The sequence below is a fragment of the Coccinella septempunctata genome, chromosome 9 (genome assembly GCF_907165205.1).
Source record: "Coccinella septempunctata chromosome 9, icCocSept1.1, whole genome shotgun sequence".
In the NCBI taxonomy this organism is placed as follows: domain Eukaryota; kingdom Metazoa; phylum Arthropoda; class Insecta; order Coleoptera; family Coccinellidae; genus Coccinella; species Coccinella septempunctata.
The window spans coordinates 6591695-6615169 of record NC_058197.1 but is presented as its reverse complement, the minus strand read 5'-3'; the positions used below and the strand labels follow the sequence as shown (position 1 = coordinate 6615169).

At 36.3% G+C, this 23475-nt stretch overlaps 1 protein-coding gene across 3 annotated transcripts in view; it reads right to left on the bottom strand.

Annotated features, from left to right (window-relative positions):
- Positions 1–3421: 3421 nt before the first annotated feature.
- The window catches only part of LOC123320752 (cytochrome P450 4C1-like), a 92334-nt gene continuing 72280 nt past the window's right edge, over positions 3422–23475 (bottom strand). For all 3 annotated transcript variants that reach the window (XM_044908160.1, XM_044908161.1, XM_044908162.1), the window contains 5 exons: positions 21839–21948; positions 21522–21590; positions 16301–16466; positions 10693–10872; positions 3422–3623 (listed from right to left, as the gene is read on the bottom strand). In XM_044908160.1, the coding sequence (XP_044764095.1) occupies positions 3460–3623; positions 10693–10872; positions 16301–16466; positions 21522–21590; positions 21839–21948 (689 nt within the window). In that variant the 3' untranslated portion in view covers positions 3422–3459. The remainder of the gene's footprint in view (positions 3624–10692; positions 10873–16300; positions 16467–21521; positions 21591–21838; positions 21949–23475) is intronic.

Genomic DNA, 23475 nt, shown 5'->3' with positions numbered 1-23475 from the left:
AACCATTAACAACACTACCAGTTATTAAATAAAGAAATTTCAAACCTGATTAGTGAAACCTATTTTCGGTGTAAAGTTGGATCTTTTGGGAAACGAAAGAAGGAACATATTTTCCTCTCACTATAGTGGTTGCAGTCAGGAGCAAAGCACATAACCATTTTAAAATCTCTCTCACAAAAACACGAGACTTAACCTTCAAATCTTTTTCGTTTGAATTATTGCAGAAATATGTACCAGAACTTCAAAGAAATTGTATTCAATTTGAAGTTCCTTCAAAGGAGATTCATCAAAAACTTGCAAAATATTTAACTTATTCCTGCTTATCTTTTTATAATGCCAAACGGATCACCTTACGCCAGAATACACACCAATAATGGTTTGTTTGGAAACAGGCAGTCATAGAGCAATGTCAAATTGCGACGATGACGTCAGACATAAATTTGCTCCAATCCCTAAATCATTCGACATCCATGAGATGGCTATTGATATTGAGCTGCAAATTAGAAGAGATCCAAGCTTCGACACTTTAGCTGACGGAGTTCTTCATACTTTAAAGTGTTTTAGAGAAAAACGGGTAAAGGTGAGTGACCGAGAACAAATTGACATTAATAAAAAATTACGTGGAAGTATAAAAAACATACGCGAGAAGGTATCAATTAATGATCTAATAATAACAAAAGCCGATAAAAACGCAGGATTGGTTATTCTGAAGAAACATCTATATATAGAGAAAACTCTTACTTTTTTCAATGACAATAACATTTTAGAGATTAAAAACAACCCCTTGATAAAATTTTCAAACAAGGTTAATAACATCATAAAAACCTCACTCCCAACCTTGCATAAATTTGGAGAGACAATATTCAGTATTAAAGAAAGAAATCCACAAACACCTAAACTTTATAGCTTAATAAAACTACACAAGCCTGAAAGAAGTATCAGACCCATCACCTCGGCAATAGGCTCGCCCACTCATAAAGTATCCAAATTCCTAAACAAGTTGATTAATGGAGTATTTAAGATGAGATCACAATGCTCCATTAAAAACTCACAAGAACTCATAAAAGATCTGAATTCTCTCAAGCTGAACCCCCATAAACGATACCTTCTGATTTCATTCGATATAGTTAATTTATATAATAATATCCCAGTTGAGGATACACTTGCAATTTTGTATAAACAGCTGAAAGATTATCTTGAAGCCAACAATGATTTTAATTTAGATGCAACAGATATAGAAAATATCATGGCTCTAGCCAGAATTGCTTCTGAACAAAATTTTTTCATTTTTAATGATAAGGTGTATGTAATGAAAGACGGTGTACCAATGGGATCTCCATTTAGTGGCCCAATGTCAGAAATTTACCTTAACTTTGTGGAAAAATTGGTTATGCTTTTACCTTTAGCTCAATATATAATACTATGGAAGAGATACGTCGATGATGTTTTTTGCGTATGGGCCGGAACTGAAGAAGAATTAAGAGCTTTCTTCAACACATTAAATATAAAATTTAAGATTAAATTCACCATAGAAAAAGCGCAAAATAATTCATTAAATTTTTTAGATCTGAAAGTTACTTTAACGGAGCATAACACTTTCACATACGATATTTTCCGTAAGTCAACCGAGACAGACGTTATCATCCCTTACAGATCATATCATTCAACCCCTATAAAAAACTCCGCTTTTATGTTTCTTTTCCACAGACTTCTGAGTATTCCACTGTCCAAAAATGATTTTGACAGAGAATTGACGACAATATTTAAGATCGCTGAATCTAATGACTTTCCCAGATATTATGTTGAGAATATTTTGAGATCTATAAAGAAGAAAATACTCCTCAAAAAAATCTACCCCCACATTTGTATCAGACAAAATTACATCTCCATACCATTCTTTATTCATTCATTCATTGCTGTATCCCGTTACCGGGAATAAATCTACAAAAAGAAGAAGAAAAAAAAAAAATTCGAACAGACTTGTAACTTCTTAGTGCTAGTTGCGACTTTTAGTCACAGGAGGGCACACAGTCGCAACCATTCTTTAAAGAGTTCAGTGATAGACTGAATTCCATTCTGAGAAAACATGACTATTTAATTGTCAACAAACGTCATCCAACCCTAGAGAATATCTTAACTAATAACAAATCCAAACTTAGTAGTGAATATCATAGTGGTATATACAAGATAACTTGTAACGATTGTCAAGCCTTTTATATAGGCATGACAACTCGTGCTGCCAAAGTAAGGTTCAATGAACATATAAAAAACAGGCCTAAATCAGCTTTTGGGAACCATTTAATCGAATGTAAACATGGGACCACAATAGAAAATCTGTCACTGATACGAAAAGAAAACAACTATAATAAACTAGTTCTCCTCGAACAGTATGAGATCCTCAAAAACAAGGATAATATGCACCTTCTAAATGACATCTCAGAATTTTCTGGGAGGCATATATTTAAGTATTTATAAGAGACATTTCCAACATAAGAAAAATAACACCATATCCTATACCAATGATATGACCATACTCTGTGGTGTTATGACTCTGACAACGAATTGTCACCTAGTATTTCCGGTCCATTCGTTTAACCTCATATAGCGATACACATGCTTTTCTGTTGGAGTTTGAAGTGGAAATTTGATGGTTCTGGTACTTCTTGATAGATAAACTAACATTAGACAACGGATTTTGATGAAAACCTTTTTATAATACCCGTATGACACTTATTGCAACGATTCTTCATATTTTGACGGTAGGTCCATGTTCGAGGTCACTCACGTTCTCCCTGTTAACTTGTAAATTGTTATGTCATGTCTAACAACTTATCCATGTGAATTCTGTTTGAATATATGTTTATATGTATTTCAGCTGGCCTGATGATGGCATAGATGCCGAAATCGATCGCCAAGAGAATTATATAAAAATTAGTTTAGTGTGTTTTCTTTGCCTCTTCTAAATACTGTTCACACTAATGGAGGATTTCATTAATAGAATATCAATGTCCTTATTTTTACTTATATTGCCATTTTAAATTACTGGTTTACAAAGATCCTCAAAAACACCTGAAAAATATTCTGCAAATGCATTTTTCAATCAGGTACTTCTAAATTGATTTACTGAAAAGTTCATCTATTCGATAGAAAATGAAATACCTCCTCTCTTAAGATGGCTTGCATATGGTGGCTGAAACGGTAGATGAAAAAGAACAATCAAATTATGAAAATAGCCCAACAATTTTTGTCTTCATTTTTTTTTGCGGACCTCACCTAGCGAAAATTTTGCATTACCTTATTTTTTTGTTAACATTCTGTTTGAAAATAATATTCTGTATAATTTTCTGTAGACGCCGAATAATGTTCTGCTTAAAAGGATTTCAGGATATATCATATGAGGTGTTGAATAAAAAAACTGCGATATTGTATAAATCATATTTTACAAAAAATGCCAGTGGTTTATACCCTACGTTTCAAAGTTAATTTAAAACCGTGCTTTGGCCTAATCGCCAAATTCAATTTCAGTTCTACCTCTTCTACGCTTCTGTACTCTGTATTGAATTGGAATCTTCTGATAGCTTTGGTCAACATCACTTTCATTACCATAAAAGAATATTTCTGACCTGAAAAAAAAAAGAATCGTGTCTTTAAATTATGTAAAATAGTAATTATTTTTTTCATTAAGGTCCTGAACCTATTCAGCTATCATCTATGAGCCAATTCTGATAAAATATAAACTGAATTGAACAAACATAAGGTATAAAATACAATTATTGTTGATATTCAATTCGAATTTGAAAAATAGAATACTTTTCTCAACACAATTTTTTCTGCCAAACAGCCAAAATGATCTGTGATTATCTGTCATTCTCAGCGATACAATATCCAAAGAAAATTGCCTAATTTCGCAGCAGCATCCGAATTCCTCTACAAAATGGCGCCTAACGCAGAATTAGTCAAAAACGACAAAAGGTACCGCAGGCCAACATTACCTATCGGAATCGAACACACAAAGTGAGAAAAATAACCAGTTCAAGGCTCCAGCGTTCGGCAATGTATCAGATAAAGGTCTTTTATTGAAATTGAAATACCATATAACTTTAGGCAACCCAGAAAAAAAAACAATCGTGACTTTAGAACACACTTTACAAAAGCAATAAAATTCAATTAAACGATATAATAAATTGATGTTGAAATGAAAACGAACTTTTCCTTCATTGCTTTCTTATACTGAATTGGAATGTAAAGAAAAGTACTTTCTCAAGCCTTTTACGCCCCTCGCCGGAATCAAGATTGAATCTAACTCGAAAATAGTGAAGACCATTCAAGAACGATTGACATCCCAGTACTCCTTGAAACTCCAAACGCAGCTGGTCCAAAAATGTATGTGGGTCCAATGATAGAACTGAAATATATGAATATTATCTAAAAAAGTATTTGAGAATAGTAAATGTTCAAATTCAGAGCATATAGTTGGGGAGCCTACGATGTTCAATCGGGATTCACACACCTCTTCTGACAGGGTGGTGTGGGGATTCTCACTCTCCTGAGCTCGAGACCCACTAAAAACCCGAAACTGCTTCTTGATTGGTACCGGACATTCGCCTCTAAATAATCGCACAATTTGTGTTTATCCTCTAACAATTCATTGGATTGTGTTAATAAGTTTCTGTTTTATTTCAATCTCTCGTCAATTGATGTCTTGTTCTCCTTCTGTATATTCGCATTGTGTCTTCCTCTGGGTTGTAGTCCACTAGTCTCCTGAGTTCTTGATTCGTATGATTTTTGGCTGTTTCAAATAATTTCTCTGCTTTCCTCTCCATAAATTTGGTAATGATTTCCCATTTGAGTCCCGATAGATCGGTCTATTTCTCACAAACCAAGGTGCATCTATTGCACATCGTAACAGCTTGTTTCCAGTGGCCTGAGTTTTTTTTGATATGGTTCTTTGTCGCTAATCCCTACGCAACTGATTCATAAGCCAGTTGAGGGCTAGCAACGGCTTAAATTATTTTTAAGTTTGTTTCTTTCGTCATGCGGCTTCTTCGCCCTATCATGGGGTAGAGTCTATTCATTGCTGCTTTCCTTTGGTCGATAGCTTGCGTTTTACCTAGATATTTAGCTTCATTTTCCAATCGATGAGTTGTGAGTAGCAATTCAGCTCTCCTAAAGTATTTTACTCGTAGATTGGCACTTTTGCACATTAAACTTGATTTTCCACTTTATACATTAAGAATTTTTTCGTCAACCGCGTCTTCTATCATTCCTTCCATGACTTCTTGGTTGCGGTTCTTCAGTATATCGTGAATGTATATGTTGTAGAGCTGTGGCCCAAGTACTGACCCTTGGGGCACTCCAGCCTCCCTATCTCTTATTGTGGAGCATTCTCTTTCCACTTTCACATAAAAACTTTTAGTTTTCAGATAATTACTGCTAAACTCGCACAGTTTGATCAAATATCCAGCACATCTCATTTTATGTATTAATCCTTCATGCCATACTCTGTCGACGTCTCTTAAAACGAGACCTGTAGATTGCTTATTTTGGAACCCCACTATTTTGTATTCTGTGAGTCTTAGTAATTGTTGCTTTGTTGAATTATCTGTTCTGAATCCGAACTGCTCTGCAGATATGAGGTTTCTTCAGTTCAGTTCTTCAGTAGTTTCTTCAGCTAGCCTCTTGGCTATAACTCTTTCGAATACCTATTGTTTCTAGTGCCGACAACAGACTTATCGGTCTGTAGTTTCTCTGATCAATTTATTCAACATATTTCGGTATTCAGCAAATCTCTGACGGTCTTGTGAAGCTTTGCTGGTTTTTCATTGTAGACCTCATCCAGTCTCTGCGCTTTATTGATGTTATCAACCCCGTAGTGATCCAAGGTTGCTTTTTCACAAGTGATTTCCGTCTGGCAGTTCTCGTATAAGAAGTATTCGCTAAGCAAAGGAACAAAAGTACTATATGCAATTTGAGGATCCGATTCGTCTAATACTCGGTGGCATTGTTCCCCAAGTAACCATGAATTAAGTCTAGAAAATTACAAGAAGCTATAGATAAAATAAATGATTGGTGTATTAAATGGAAAATAAAGCTCAACGGACAAAAGAGCCAAGCGATATTACTGCAGAAGAGGAAACTGAGAACTACAACAAATCTAGAGGTAGATGGAGAAGAAATCGAGTAGAAAAACGAAGCGAAATATTTAGGTATTACCGTAGACAAAGGTCTAACTTGGAGAAGCCATATCAAACAAGCTGTTGACAAAACCAAGGCAGCGATGAATATGCTCTACCCGCTGATAGATAGAAAGAGCCACATGTCAAATGAGACAAAATTGAAAATAATCAAAGCCGTGGCTAGACCGCAACTGACTTATGATCAGGTGCTTTGGGGATTCGCGGCAAAGAGCCATATACAAAGAATTCACGCAATACACAGAATACAAGCTACTACGATGTGCCATAGATGCGCCTTGGTTTGTCAGGAACAAACAGATATATCGAGATTTGAAGTGGGAAACCATCACCGAATTTATGAAGAGGAAAGCTGAAAAGTTATTCGAAACAGCGAAGGAACATCCAAACGAAGAACTCAGGAGACTAATGGACTACGATCCGGAGAAAGACAGAGGAAGAATGAGAATTTACAAAAGGAGACCGCGAGATCAATTGAGGAGAGATTAAAATGTGTACGAAAACTTATTGAAACTACACTAAGAAGATATATCCGAAATGGACGAACATGAGCACCCTAGCACGACAATGTGCAAGAAGAGCTTAACCGATCAAGGCATAAATGGTTTTTAGGCAATGCCCGGAACCAATGTAAAGCAGGTTAGGTTTAGTGGGTCGCGAACTCAGGAGAGTGAGTAACCCCACAGTATTCCCTAGAAATGGGTTCCTCTGGGCGAGAGATAGAGCCCCGTGTTTTCACGGTCGCAGATTCCCCCTGCTATATATAAAAAAAAATACGTCTAGAATAGTCTCTACACGGTCCCAGGTGGCGAATCATACGAATTCAACTCAATCGACGAATTATACCAACTAATTGACCAGTCGGGGCACATCTGATTTTATATCGGCCGGGGGATAAAAGGAATAAACGGAATAAAAACGGTACGGACTGTTTACAGTTTCGAACGATGTCGGAATCCTGAATTGAAAACCGAATTTCTTCTCAAGAATTAAAATTAAATGAAAATTATTCAAAACGAAAGAATTTCTCTAAGACGAGGGTGCATTTTTCATAAAAAAAAATGGATCTTCATCACACCATATTCTTAATCAAGCATAGTTTTCACAATATCACACTAATTATTTGAGAATGAAGAAATGTCTCAATAAAAAATGATTTCTTCTTTCAAAATAGTGTGACATATGCCAACGGAGAGTCCATATGAGATGAATCCGGAAGAGAAGGTCATCTAGCTTCAATCGTCATATTTTAAATTTTATTATTGAATATTAATTCTGGTGTTGTCTTCTTGGATCATCCATTTTCTGTTTTTCTTTTAATACTATCTGTTTCGCACAAAAGGATAACATATCACGAAAACATTGATCATCTACTTTAACATTGGGATACTGGATACTGAAACCGTTGAATCATTTATCAATAGAAACTTTCCACTCGCCTTATATGTATTTTCTCCCCATTTCTGACGTAGGTCTGTAAGGTATTTGAACAGTTGAATATAGTTTTTATATTACAACAACAATCACAAACAAAACCCTAAATTGATAGTTCAGTTAGAAAATTACACAGCAAAAGCAAAGAATTATTTTCAGGCGCACATCATCGACATACATTATACACATCCTTTTCAGCTGGAAAGCTTCAGTCCTCATTTATAGAGGGTTTTTGCAGAGAACAAAAGGTTTAGAAAGAAACAATCCCATTCGCAGATGGTGTTCATTCATTCATTGCTGGATCCCGTTACCGGGAATAAATCTACAAAAAGACTCAAAAAACTAGACTATCGGTGAGGTCGAACTTATAATTTCTTAGGGATAATTGCGACTGTGTGCCCTTCTGTGACTGAAGAGACCCAACCGTGACCTAAAGATCCTTCCACACTCCGGGCATGGATAGTCACCAACCAGGCTGGCCGCCGCTGTATCCTTCTTGAATCTCCATTATAACTGTATACCAAAGACCTCCACTGTGACCTGTCTAACGCTAGTTGTTCCCAGTTATGATTCGCATCAATTGATTTTAGGTATTGATGTAGTGTATCCTTAAACCGCTTATACTGGCCTCCTGGTTTCCGGGCTCCCTCTGTGAACTCGCTATACAGACCTATTTTGGGGAGTCTTGTGTCTTGCATCCTCAGAATGTGGCCGCTCAATCTGAGTCGGGCCCTCGTTACTTGAGTCCTAATGTACACATGAGAGCGTTAGACGCCGCGTTGAGCGCGCGTACATGTGTACGCTTCAATGCCCAGTCTAGTAACTCGAAGCGCGCTGCAAACGCGACGGTCGAAGTAAAATCTGAAAACGCGCGCTCAACGCGGCGTCTAACGCCCTCATATGTACTAAGCCTAAGCGTCAATTGTTGTACAACTCACGCGTTGCAAGACTTCTGCATTCGAAACTGTATGGAACCATCTTGATGTGCATTATATGTCTTAGATGACGTTGTTACGTTTGTTCAAGCTGTTTAATATGTCGCCTGTAGGGCGTCCAGCTTTCGCTTCCGTAAAGAAGCGTTGGGAGGACCACTGCTTGGTAAACAGCTGTCTTAGTCTTCAAATTGTTCACGTGCTCATTGTTCGCCGATCGAATTTGTACCTTTCTTAGGTTCTTCGAACATTGTGATTTCACTAAATTCATTATTGCAAAGAGAATTGTTTCAAATCAGAGCAATTTATGTAGTTCAATTGATTCAAAAATACTTCATTGATAAATTGTTGTTGTAAATATCTTTTTCAATATTACAAACAGGCATTTCCTTCACTCTATTGCAGCATTCGTTGAATTGCACAATCGCATATTCCAGAAATCTACACGCTCACGACGTCAACGTCCCAATCGTGTACGTTCACCCCAATAATTGATACTCCGATTTTTTCGATGTTGTCATCTGTTTTTGACGTGGAAGGACGTCCAAGGCGTGAATCATCAGGATCTAGAAAGTCTTATTAACCACAGTCTTCTTGACTGACAAAAATTCTTTCAGTATTTCAGCTTTGTAGCTTGTATCTTTTCATGACTTGAAAATGAGATTGTTTTAAAGAGTCTCGAAACTATGTATATACTTCATTCAAATTTACTTTAGCAGTCGGTTGGCCATGAAATAATTTTCTCAAGTTTTTGTAACTAGAACGAAGTTAGGTTGGCACTCATGAAATGTCGTTAATGTCATAACGCCGTTGCCACAACTAATATCACTTTTTATTACGAAAATGCCGAAAGTGATTGAAAAAAGAGACAGAGTTTCAGGAAGTGCTATTTAGAATTCAGGTCCGCTCATTCAAATAGTTATTCCCTGATATTCTAAAACCCACAATACGTCAGACGGTAGCGAACATATTCAATGTAAGAGAATTTATATAATGTTTCATCTGAATCTAAACGACTTATATTTCAGCTGGATATTTCCACAATCAGAAAGATTGTGAATGAAGAGGATGACAAAGAATTTCCTTCTATTGGGAGACCCAAAAAAGTGGTGGCATTTGAGAATTTTATGTTTGTGTGAATTAATGCGAAAAGTTTATTACAGGATTTTCGATAAATGTCATCGGAGAATAAGTTTCTTAAAATGGATTTTTCTATTTTTCATTTGACTTGTCCTATACATTGTAAATGTCTTAAGGTACCAATAAATATCTAATTATTATAATTGTATCAATGTATCCAGATGAATAGCCACAAATACGCGCCAGTTGTCCTGTTAATTGCTTATTCATGTGAAGTTTTTGTTCAAAGGTGAAGTTCATCTTAACTTGAAACTTCCTTCAATCCCTTTTACTTATATTGATGCAAGATGATTTTTGTTGAAAAATTTAACATTTTTGTAATTATCTGTTAATTCCTTCGGGATATACCCATTCCCAACCACTGCATCATAGGCATTTCATCTTCGGGTTAATATTTTTGAAATCTACAAATGATGTTAGCCAAAGAAGATAACGAACATTAACTCTCCTTAAGCTAGTGCATATAATGATATTATACTGATCTCTTGTATTTTCCATGCAAATAACTGGATTTGGTATGCCTTCAATCAGTTTGTATAAACTTCAATTATGTTCGTCACATATTTTCCGAAGAGATTCGACATTGTGATAAACTACGTAGTAACAGAAACTTTTACGTAGAACGGGCAACATAGCGTTGATTTAAAACCCAAAAATGTTTTGACAAGCTTCATAACCCCACATGTGTGGGGTGAGTGAAATGTGTCAAATTTCCATGGCCAACCGACTGCTAAAATAAAAGTGAATGAAGTATAGACGTTATTAACACCTAATAAAGGTTATGGGACAAAAGGACTTTTTCTCCTCGTTCATGAATATTATTTCACTCTTCGTTAACGAATAACGATAACTAGAACCTACCTTTTGAACGGACAAATGAGTTAATTATCATATTCACCATTTTCTTCAAACTCTACTTCAAGATGAGATCGGGTGTTTGTCTCCCATATCCTATAATATTTCAATAAGGAAGAACTATTTTGCAAACCTACCTATGCATGTCCTTGGACCTTTCATGAAGGGCATATAAGAATAAGGATGCATTTTGGCTGATTCTTCTGGCGAAAATCTGTAGGGGTTAAACTTGAGTGGATCCTTCCAATTTTTCGGGCTTCGATGCGTTGCGAATATGCAATAAAGCAGCGACGTTCCTTCTGGTATGATATAATTATCTGAGAAAAATGAATCAATGTTGAGAAAATTTTTTGCATAACTAAAAATGCTATTCATTTACAGAATCACTTAAATACCGGGTGTCCTGGAGTCCTGGGAGTAACTGTAGGTATGTACTGAAACGATTTTTGTTTTTTGCAATAAGAATGAAGTCTCATTTCTGATATCCCTTTTCTTGAATTCTTCGGATGAAGTCTCATAGAGATTTTAGTTTTGATTTAGGTATTCCGTAGAATGTCAATTCGTTTTAGATATATTTTCCTGAATCCTTGAAGGATCAAATTCAAAATTCGTTCAGTTGAAATTTCCATCAGTAATACGTCGTTATTATTCAGAACGAAGAAAAAGTGTCTTTCAGCATTCGGTGTTGTTTTTCCGTCCAGAAAACACATTTGAATTGTATCTCTTCATAAACTTTTTAGGGTTTTCACTCCCAATCTCTGAAACAAAATCAATTAAAAATGAAATCAACGATTTGTAGCGACAATTCAGAAGATTTTCAAAAGTAGATTTTTTCGTCTGATGAAGGAGTCTGATATAGACTCCGAAACGTTACGAAGAATTATAATTTCAACTTTATTTATTTTGAGTTCATTGTCAGGCAACAATTTTTTCTAGTTAATTTGCTCCTGAGAAATTAGTGCAAGGATTTACGCAGGAGCAAATCGTTGATTTCATTTTTAATTGATTTTGTTTCAGAGATTGGGAGTGAAAACCCTAAAAAGTTTATGAAGAGATGCAAAATCCTCCCAAAATAAATTTCAATCGATACATTTGAATTGGTTAATTCAAGTCGTTTATTCAAATCTAGTTGTTCTGCCTTTTCCGGAATAAACCGTTTTACCTTATTACCGAATAGTGATTAAAAATTGCAATGTTTTATATTCTAACTGTGGTACCAATTGATATTTCTTGTTTTATTCCTTTCCCTGAAGCAGACTTCCGTCGCCTGGTACTTTGGGAAACCGAGACCAATCGTCAAAAGTCTTTCCGCTGTTAACGCTTGGCTCTGTAACACCCACGGTTGCCACGGAGAGACCTCAGTAATCTACCCCGTCCTAGACCTGTAATGATCCTTATTCTTTATTCCTTGTTTAAAGCAGACTTCTGGCGATTGGTATCGGGTTATCAGAGAACCAGGCGATCAATAGTTGGGGACCCGGGAGGGAAACTCGGGATTTACTCGAGCGTGTCAGATTAATATAAGGGGACATACCTTGGACCCTGTAGAGTACCTCTACCAAAAAATATGTCGTTAATTAATTAATTACATATTGAAAAGTATATATTCTCTCAATCTGACAATTCAAGCGTGTCGAAAATAAGTGGAAAGACGCCAAAGTTGCAAGTGTACATTCTCGAGCGCGGTGATGTTTTTTTTTTATTTTCAAGCTAATGATTCAAAAATAACGGAAAACATATAATCTGACAGTTTTAACAAGTCGAAACAATAAAAATTGGCCCTAAGGGTCACAAAAATCAGTTTTTTTGAATTATCTCCTCCCCTGCGCTTCAAATCTTTTTGCATTCATTATGAAAGTTGTAGAGCATAAAATTTTCTACAAATTTTGTCCCAAGCAATTTTTTCGACTTTCAAACATTTTTGAGATATATAGCGATTAATACGAGGTGTTTGCGATACATGCTGAAGCGAAAACTCACTCGTTAGAAAATAGTATTGTACATTCTGAGGTTGAGTCACAGACAACACTGAAATTTTCGTGACTAATTTCTAAATTGTCTTCATAGAAATACCTTGTCATTTTGACAATTGGATGAAAGAAGATTAGACTGGTAATCTACATTGAACTTGCACTTTCGCATTTGTGGCTAAGCTTCTCGCACTTATCGTCCTCTAACTCGAGAACGGTTAAGAGTATGTAAAATTTCTTCAGACAGAAGTTGTGTGAAATTTTTTTTATCCACAACTTTCATAATGAATACAAAAACGATTAGAGGTACAGTGATGGAAATATTAAAAAAAAGGGATCCTTATCATCTTCAAAGTGTCAGATTAAAAAAAATCCTAATTAGTGTCAGATTAATGGGTCAACACGTCTATAACACCCAGATTAACCATCTGTATGAAAATCTGACAAGCTCGAGTATGTACAAGTAACGATTTTTTTTTTACATTTTCAAAGGACCGCTGTTAAATTTCGTCACGTCCAAATTGTCAGTCCCTCGAAAAGTAGCTTCCTTTGAGTCCAATTAACATATCCTCCAAAAATGTAACACACTAAAAAAAAAACAATTGCTCACCATTTTCAACTCTTCCGTACGGCTAGTCCCACTGCGCAAACTGTCAGATAAGCATGAATTCATTATCAGAGACACGTAGGCATATACAGTATCTTAATCTGACACGCTCGAGTATGTACACCTGACGATTTTTTTTTTTACATCTTTGAGACCCTGCAGAAGCTTTCCCCACCGCCGAAAGTGCATACATCATAGAACCTTTTTTTTCTTTCTGCCAACTAATCTTCAAAATCCACTAGGTTTCCACGACGCTCTAGTAAATCCCGATTTAGCATCGTCGGCTCCCCAACTACAAGCTCTAGGAGCCTTTTCGCTGGTAACGCTCGGCCGTGTAATACCCACAGTTACCACAGATCGGTCGCAATAAACCTCCCCGTCTATTACCCTGTTTACAGGGTACAGTTCTAGCTTTAGCTTGTACTGTTGCATTGTGTTTCACCTGAATTAACCCCGACCTGATTATTGAATTTATAACGTCATCTCTGATCGATCCGTACATTGAAAATCAATTAAAGTGCTCAGGATCGAACTCATTGCTGAACTAATCGACGATGTTCTCAGTATTTCCATGAATTTGAAAAATTTCCCTGTATTCTGCAATCTGGGGAAGGACGAAATTGATTTTCACCGTCAATCCGTACTCAGCTACTTCTACTGTATGTACACTTCCTCTCGGAATACCCTGTATATCTCGGACTCATAGAGCTGTTTCCATTTCAGAGATCTTGTGAGGAATTGTTGTTGAGGAATTCAACTTTCTTGGAATTTCTTATAAATCAACCCTCATTCATTTATTAAGGGTGGTCTTCACCGTTTCAGTGGTCAAAAAGCGAAAAGGTTTATCTTACATCAAAAACCAGTAATTTATATGAAGTTTTCATTATACAGGGTGACTGGTGATGTGAGGGACAACGGCTAAGTGGAGATAGAGGACCTCAAACTTATTCAGAATTTAGGTTTTACGACTGCTTTTATGTCCCATAAAAGTAGTCGTTTCGGAGATATATGGTGATTTATGAAATAATGGTAAATCTATAAACTCCCATATATTCGTTAATATGGTAAATTTTTCTCTGATATTTCACAAGTTTGTTCCTATAGGCATTCACCGCCAGCACAAAAAAAAATTGAAAACATTGCAGGACCGTACTAAAAAATTTCAATTTACTTGTCAGGTGAGAAATATCACACGGTATAATAGATAAAATGAATTCAAATAGAAATTTGAGAGGAGCGAGAAAAACTGATGAAAAATCTGTTTCTTGTTTGAATGGTACAAATTTTCTCTTGTTTTTATGATATATTTATATGCGAATATTACAATATTGCATATTCACATCATGAAAAATAATATTCCTAATAGCACAAACACTGAATTCTTTGATGGTTTCTTTCTCTTTTGAGATAAGGATTATTTTGAGACCAAATGTGATTGTTCCTCAACTTATTTATTCCATCTCGGGTGAACTGAGCTTCATCAGTGAAGAAGATACGCTGAGGATCTTTTCTATATCTCACTACCCATCTACAAAAAACAAGTCGAAATAATGAATCTTTTATCATTGAAAATCATTATTTTCCTCAGTATTCTGTTGTTTGCATTAAAGAAATTCCATATGTTGGATGAAACAATGTTTCAACCCCCTCAGAAACTGTTAGAAGAAAATTTGTCCTTATAAAGTTTGAATTATTTTGATGAAGAGTAAATTAAATCGGAAACATACGAGGTGGATTATCGTTCCACATTTTTCAGTTTAGTAGAATGAACAGGAGTTCTGGGAGTAATTGGAGTAAGTCGAACTTATCTTAGGCGAGATGTGAGAACAGCTCTGTCAGGGGGCAAAATAGACCTTGAGGGCGCCGTGACATGTAATCCCTTCCTAAATATCAACTATCTTTGACTCGAATTTAGTGTTTTTGTTTTATCAGGAATATTATTTTTCATGACGGTAATATAAAAATATTGTAATATTCTGACTTCAACATATCATAAAAACTATAGAAAATTGGTGCAATTCAAACAAAAAACAAATGTTTCATCATTTTTTTCCGCTCTTTTCAAATTTCTATTTGAATTTATTTTATCTCATATACCTTGTAATATTTCTCATCTGACAAGTAAATTGAAGTTTTTGAATGCGGGCCTGCAATTTTTTTTCCATTTTTTTTTTGTGCTGACGGTGAATGCAGTCAAGCTGGTGAAATATCAGCAAAAAAATCACCATATTAACGAAGATATGGGAGTTTATAGATTTAGCATTTTTTCATAAATCACCCTATATCTCCGAAACGAATACCTTCATAGGAGATGTGAAACCGAAATTCTCATTCAATTTGAGCTCAAACTGATAGATAGATATAGATGAAATTTTTTTCATTGAAGAACACATGTTTATTCATGTCATTCATTTTTCAAGGTGAATTGAATTTTTCCACGTATTTTCACCTAAAAAAATTGTTCGAAAAGTCTTTCCCTATTGCTGAAATTTAAAAAAGACGTTCGAAAAGTACTGCAATTTTTTCGAAGAAAATGGAAACTATTACCAAATTCTACTGATCGTTCAAGTGTTGTGGCAACACCCCACTTTCCCCCTACGGTTAATACGGATGGCGGGAAATTCCAGTGGTATAAACTCCTCTTAGCTTTGGTAGGTGTTTATTATAATTCAAGGTAAGAAGCTTTTTTTGTTACAGAAATAAAAAAAAACGGCATAAGAGTTTCATTCTCAGCCTGATTCGATTCAGAATTGGTATTTACGTATATTCCCATAAAGTTGACCGTTTTTTTGATTAATTTTAGGAAATGTATTATTTCAATGTGCTATTGTGGCTTAGGAATTTTTCATTCAAGTTGATAACTTTTGTATGGCCGCTGCAAGATGAGCGACGAGTTTAGTGATTTTGTTCTAATTTGATTCGAAATTGGTTTGTATTTCCTGACTATTTTATAATAATACACGTTGAAAGCATGACTGATAAAACATTGAGTTCGTGAAGAAGATTTTTTTTTCAATTGGGATCTCAAATTATTTTGATAGATTACAATAGTAAGCCAGGTGAGTCGCCTCTCGCCTAATAGGTAGAATCGCCTATAATGACATTCACCTTGCCAGTATGTAAATCGTCTATAGATTTACCCACAAGTAAGTAAAAATATTCACTCACCAAGTTCGATATCAGCAGATGTAATTCTCACTACGAAGGGAATTACTGGAAATAAACGGAGAGTTTCTTTCAAGCACATATCCAGGAATTGGAACTCGGGTATATCTGAAAAAGTTACGTCCCTCTCTTTTCCCAATATACCAACGGCTTCCTCGTAGACTCTTTGCTGAAAAGTGGAAAGAACGTGTTATTTATAAGTAACTGTTACCATCGCTCCGAGCTGAATATAATATAATTTCGAAATGGTAACCTCCCCTATGTTACAATCATTCATAAAGATTCTGTATCCATGAAATTTTTCAATATCAAACGATCCTTATGATATGATTGGAGTGTCGAGTGAGAACTCGACCAGAGCAGACGTGCTGTAAAATAGAAAGTGAAGAGAAAGCCGAAGTGAAAGTGTACACTAGCGAAGCTACGGAATTTTTGATTCCGTTTGTGAAGTTTGTGTAGGTTCTATACGTGTATGTGTTTTTGGAATTTTAATTCGTTAAAATTTTCAAAGTCTGTGTTGATCTGCCAGAGTCCAGGTCTAGATCGTTGGTTCCGCAGAAAGCATCAGGTGAGCTTATTTTTCGTATCTATTTCCTGATTTTTCTCATAGCGTAGAAAACTTTTGGCTTTACACTATAGTTATACTATACTATTTCAATGAAGATTCCTGAATATTTTATTATTTTCAAATTGTTTGATATTTTGAGAAATCTGAATATGAAACCATGTCGAAAACCTCAGATAATGAGGGTTCCTACATGGAAACGACCGATGCTGAAGAGTTCAGCGAGGGCGAACCCGAGGAGCTTGTAAAGCTCAGAGAAGAAAATGGGCAGTTGAAAGCTCAAATTGTCAAACTGACTGAAACTGGTTCACAGTTGGCCGGTGAGATGCGCCTCTTGAGAGAGGAAATGAGTCGAAATAACATGCCGAAATCCCTCACTTACGCTGCAATCACAAAACCGGAAGCGGGTTCCAAAAATAATTCCCTTAAAGGAATTGTTTCACAACCCGAAACAAAGAAAAATGATGCAACGCTGGTTGCGAAGGCCCCAAACGCGCTCCCAACTAAAGGAAAAGAAGAGGGAGACTCCAAAACCGGTTCAGAAAACAGAAGAACAGAAGAAGCTTTCAATGAAACAGGCCGTGAACAGTCAACAGGAGAAGAAAAAGACATCTGAATCAGCCGATTATTTAGATATTGCCACGGAAAAAATTTTCAACAAGATAATCTTGAAAATTGAGAGGGAAATGGAGAAAAAACTCCAAGCATTATTCAGTGAACTGAATTAATGGACATTACGGATATTAGGAAGAAATCCCTCAAGATAATCTCGTGGAACATAAACAAGATCAACACTCGGAAAGCCGAGATAGAAGAAATAATATTAGAGAAACAACACCTGATATAGCCCTACAGGAAACAAGAATAAACCGGAACAGACGACTGAATTTCATGAATTATGAAACATATAGATGTGACAGAATTACAAACACCAGAGGGGGAATAGCAATACTGGTGAGAACAGATCTGAAACATTAATTCAAAAGAAGATCCGACGAAACACAAGGAAAGAGAGAAACAGTCACGATTGTTGCCGAATTGAATCGTCAAAGAGTTGAAATCACCTCGGCATACAAGTCACCACAAAACAATTTATTGGAAGAAGAGATAAACAACATGTTGGACGGGACAAAACCGAAAATCTGCATCGGAGATTTCAACTGTAAATCCCCATTATGGAACAGCAGAACAGAGAATAGAAATGGCAAAAAACTCAAGGATTTCGCCGAAAAACAAAATGCCATAGTGATTGGACCAGAGTTACCGACATATCTTGCTTTTGGTATAGGAATACCAGATGTAATAGATATCGCGATATTGAAAACTATAACTCAAGAATTCTCGATTGAAACTTTGGAAGATAGAACCTCAAACCACAATCCCGTGGAATTGACAATTGGAAAAAAACCAAGAAAAAAACTGATGGAAATATAGAGAATATACCAATTGGGCTAAATACAGCCATTTAATACAATCGGAAATAACAGAAATTCCAACAATAAGCACTCCAGTGGATCTGGAATGTGCGGTTGATAAACTGGAAGAGATTATATTGAAAGCTTACGAAAAAAGCACGAGAAGAGTGAAGAGACCAGCACCAAGTCATCCGCATGGCGATACGCCTAAAGAAGTAAAAGATCTTATACGAGAAAATCGAAGAAGAATATATCGGATGAATAAGAATGATCTGAACAGATGGAACCTCAACCGCCATAGCCAAGTTCTGAAAAATTCTTGAACCCAAAGGGTTCAAGAACTGAATACAATTGATCATTCTGCTTGGAGAATGCAAAAAAGCCTACGATGAGAAAAGACTAAAATTGCACCCCTACACGGAGAAAGGAGAATGGCTTATACCAATACTGATAAGGCAGATGCATTGGCGGACTCGATCGAACGAGAATCGAGAATAAATTACAGGATTGACGACGATAATGAATATTTGGAAGAACGGGTTGAAGAAAATGATGAAGAAATGGATGAATTACCAGAAGCTGCTGAAATAGACAAACCAACATCGCCAAATGAAATCAGGGAAATATTTAGAAGTTTGAAGAAGAGAAAAGCTCCCGCAAGCGATAAAATACGAATGTTATGTTGAAGAAATTACCTAGAAAAGCTATAGCTGCTCTAACAAATATCGCGAATGGAATTATGAGGACAGAACACTACCCAGAAAAATGGAAAACAGCGGAAGTCATAGTGTTCAATAAACCAAGTTTCCACAAAACTGCAGACCGATAAGTCCACTGTCGGCGTTAGAAAAAGTAGTAGAAAGAATTATAGCCACGAGGTTAAATGAGGAAACCGAAAATCTGAAACTAATACCACCAGAACAGTTCAGATCCAGAAGAGAGAATTCAACAGAGCAACAATTATTATTAAGGCTCACAGAATACATTACAGAGGGATTCCAAAATAAACAAGCTACAGGTCTTGTTTTACTAGATGTCGCCAGAGCATTCGACTGAGTATGGCATGAAGGATTAATATATAGGATGAGATGTGCTGGATTTTCGATCAAAATATGCAAGTTGATCAGGAATTATCTCAAAAATAGAAGAATACGTGAAAGTGGAAGGAGAATTCTCCACAACAAGAGATATAGAGGCTGGAGTACCCCAAGGGTCAGTACTTGTGCCACTTCTGTACAACATATATATTCGCGATATTCCGAAGAGTCCAAGAACCATGCTAACGTTATATGCTGACGACGCAGGCATAGCAACTCGACACCGCAACCCAGAAGTAATAGCACGAGTTCTACAAGAAACGATTGACGAAACGAATGACTGGTGCATAAAGTGGAAAATCAAGCTCAATGTACAGAAGAGCCAAGCAATATTATTGCAGAAGAGGAGACTGCCACCTGCCACCCACGACGAATTTAGAAGTTGACGGCGAAGAAATCGACGATGAAGCCAAATATTTAGGAATAACGCTTGACAAAGGACTTACTTGGAAAAGTCTTATCAAACAAGCAATCGACAGAACGAAAGCAGTGATGAATAGACTTTACCCTCTGATAGGAAGAAGAAGCCACATGTCGAAAGAGGACAAATTGAAGATAATCAAAGCTGTTGCTAGGCCTCAACTGACCTTTGGATCAGTTGCCTGGGGTTTCGCGGCAAAGAGCCATATCAAACGAATTCAGGCCACTTAAAACAAGCTGCTACGATGTGCAATAGATGCACCTTGATTTGTCAGGAATAGACATATTTATAGGGACCTGAAATGGGAAACCATAACGGAATTCATGAACAGAAAAGCAGAGAAATTATTCGAAACAGCGAAAAACCATCCGAATCATGAACTCAGGAGACTAGTGGACTACGACCCAGAGGAAGACTAAAGGAGAATGAGAATTTACCGAAGGAGACCAAGAGATCAATAAAAAAGAGATTAAAATAAGAACAGAAACTTATTGAAAAATCCAATAAAGTGATATCCAATAGAGGATAAAAACATAAATCCCAGCACGATAGTGTGCGAGAAGAAAACCGACTAAGAGATGAACGGTTTATAGGCAAATGCCTGGAATCAATATTCAAGAAGCAGTTAAGGGATTTTAGTGGGTCTCGAGCTCAGGAGAGTGAGAATCCCCACACTTGTTTCCCCTCAGGAGAGGGTGGTTCGTCTGACTTGCAGATTTTACCACTGCTACACCAAAAAAAAAAGTTTTCAGATATATGGTCAAATTTGATGAGACTGCAAGGCTAACTGAAGTATAATTGATTTTATGGAAAAACTTGAAATATTTCGGGAATTTCGTTAATCAAATCAAGAAATGTTAAGTAGTTAAGTTGAAAAGTAACCCTCAACATTTCGACCAGTTTGCTGGAAAAATACTAGGATTGTGCTGACAGACGAAATTGCCATACCTACTGTCCCCTGTCTAAATCATTGCATTTTCTGCTCCGTGGGGTGATAACAGAAATACGGCATTTATACCAGCATAAACTCCTTCCAATTCATTTCACTGGTAATATGGAGGGTAAAATTTATCAACGTCAAACACTTAATGCACCATTGAGAAGAACAATTTTCCAAAATTTTCTGAAGCTCCTTCATGAACATCATGTATTGGTTCGATTATTCAAAACTACTTTGAAACGCATGCCAAGCGACGATCACAAGGTTGTAATAAGAGCATCATATAAATGACCTGTTGAAGCACACGAATGCCACTTAATCGCTCCCAAAAAAATGAAGTTGCAATTGTGATAGATTGTTGGTGCAAATTTTTCATCGTGCGATATTGTTCTGAAATGTAGAGATACAGGAGGATTGCAAAAAATATATGCATAAAACACACCGTCAATAAAATGCTCTGCATTACCTTATGATGTTCTGGAAAGGTGTTCCTATAGTGGAATTAGAATTTCTACATAACACCAATTTGTTTAATTTCAATCCTGAAAACCACCCAGAAAGTTAGCTCGATGGAACAACAAACGGCAACCTTCAATTTCTCCACATTTATTCAGGCGACTAGACGATCACGACAGTGACCATAGAGAAGGTACGTGTTTGTCAGGGCTACTATTCATATTGGGTATTTTTGAATTGAAACTGAATTCTATAATGTTCACTGATCAGCGCAATTCTTTAACGCCAGGAGAGTACAATGAAATTATGAATAAATAAACTTGTGCTTACCTGATATTCCGGATGCATTGCCAGAAGAAGACAACAATACGATAATGCAGATGCACTGGTATCTGTTGCCTGAAAATAAATATGTTAAAGTAAGGAATTCCATGTATTTTCAACTAATACTCGTTAAACTCAATACGATTTTTACGAAATGAATTTTCAAACCATGACACGTGTTCCGATATCACAATAGCATCTTCGGGTGGTAAAGGCAAACAAGTGTCGTAGTTTAAAAACTTATTTTGTGAAAATCTATTTTGAGTTCAATTATGGATTTTCTTGAAGTAGCGGCAACATCAATTCAAATACTCGCTACTCACAGCTGCGATGAATGTATTTATTTCTTCTTGAATTTCCTGATCACTGAGTAGTCCACCATGGTAGGATACCTCGAGCAGAAGTTTCAAAAATGTAGGATTTCTTTTTTCCTCTGAAAAATATACATATAGGAATTGATGTAAGATATCTCTAGGTTGAAACATTTCAAGAAAAACACCTTACCTAACCATACTTCATCACAAAAAGAGAAGTTAAAAATAAAAGAAAAAAAGAAGAAGTACTCCAAAAAACTCTCTGAAATTATAAAAGAATTCAAAAAGATTTGTTATTAATTCATTTAACGCTAGTCTTCTTCAGTTAGCTAGTAAGAATACATTTAACCTGAAGAAATTGAAGTACATGATTTTCACTTATCCTAGTGAAAACTTTTATTCTCATCAGTTGTATGACCACTACAAGGGTTCCTTTCTCACACGAACATCTTGGTAGCATTACTTTCACCCACTTGAAGATGCTATTGTAATAGCAAATCACGGGTAGAGGCCCAAAAACTGATTCTAGTGAAAATCATATAATCAAGTATCGTAAGTCTCATAATGGATTTTTACCTAGTATCGGCCGCACCAATTCAATACAAACAGTTTGCAAAAATAATTTTCCTAACATAGGGAATTGAAATGGAAATATTTCGATGTTTTCTAATCACACTTTTCGTTTGTCCATTTACTTGTGAAACATCCTGTATACTTCAATGAGTTGCGAACTCAAATTTCTACCATCCTGTATACTCCACTGAGTTTTTCGAACGTGAGTGATCATTGTCCCTCATCAGTACATTAAGAAAGCGTTTTGCACACACGACCTTAATATTGGTTTAAGAATAAGAATGCTGAGATGTTATGTTTTCCCTGTACTTTTGTATGGGGTTGAATCCTGGACATTGACGGATACTCTGCTCAAGAAAATAGAATCTTTCGAAATGTGGGCCTACAGAAGGGTTCTGAAAATAAGCTGGATAGACAGAGTCAGTAATGAAGAGGTATTACAACGACTCAATAAGCCGACGGAACTTGTCAACACCATAAAACGCCGAAAACTTGAGTACTTCGGGCACATTATGCGACATCCAGAAAAATATGGCTTGCTTCATCTGATCATTCTGGGAAAGATAATGGGAAAAAGAAGCAAAGGCAGGAGAACAACTCCATGCCTTAAAAATCTCAACAGCACAACTGTTTCGAGCTGCTGTGGATAAGGTGATGGTAGCTAATCTTATTGCCAACTTAACATCATCATCATCATGGTCTCATCATAGTCACCGATCGCAACGGTCATGACACTGGAAGAAGAAGAAGATAACATCATTCATTCATTTGCTGAATCTCGTTACCGAGAATACATCTACAAAAGACTCAACAGCCGGACTATCGGTGCGATCAAACTTATAATTTCTTGGGGCTACTTGCAACTGTGTGCACTCCTGTGATTGAAGAGACCCAACCGTGACCTACAGATCCTTCCACACTCATGATCTGATCACAGCTGTATTCTTCTCGAGTCTCCATTATAGCTGTGGACCAAAGACCTCCACTTTAATCTGTCTAACGCTAGTTGTTCCCAGTTATGATTGGCATTAACTGCTTTTAGGGATTGATATATATATACTTAAACCGCTCAT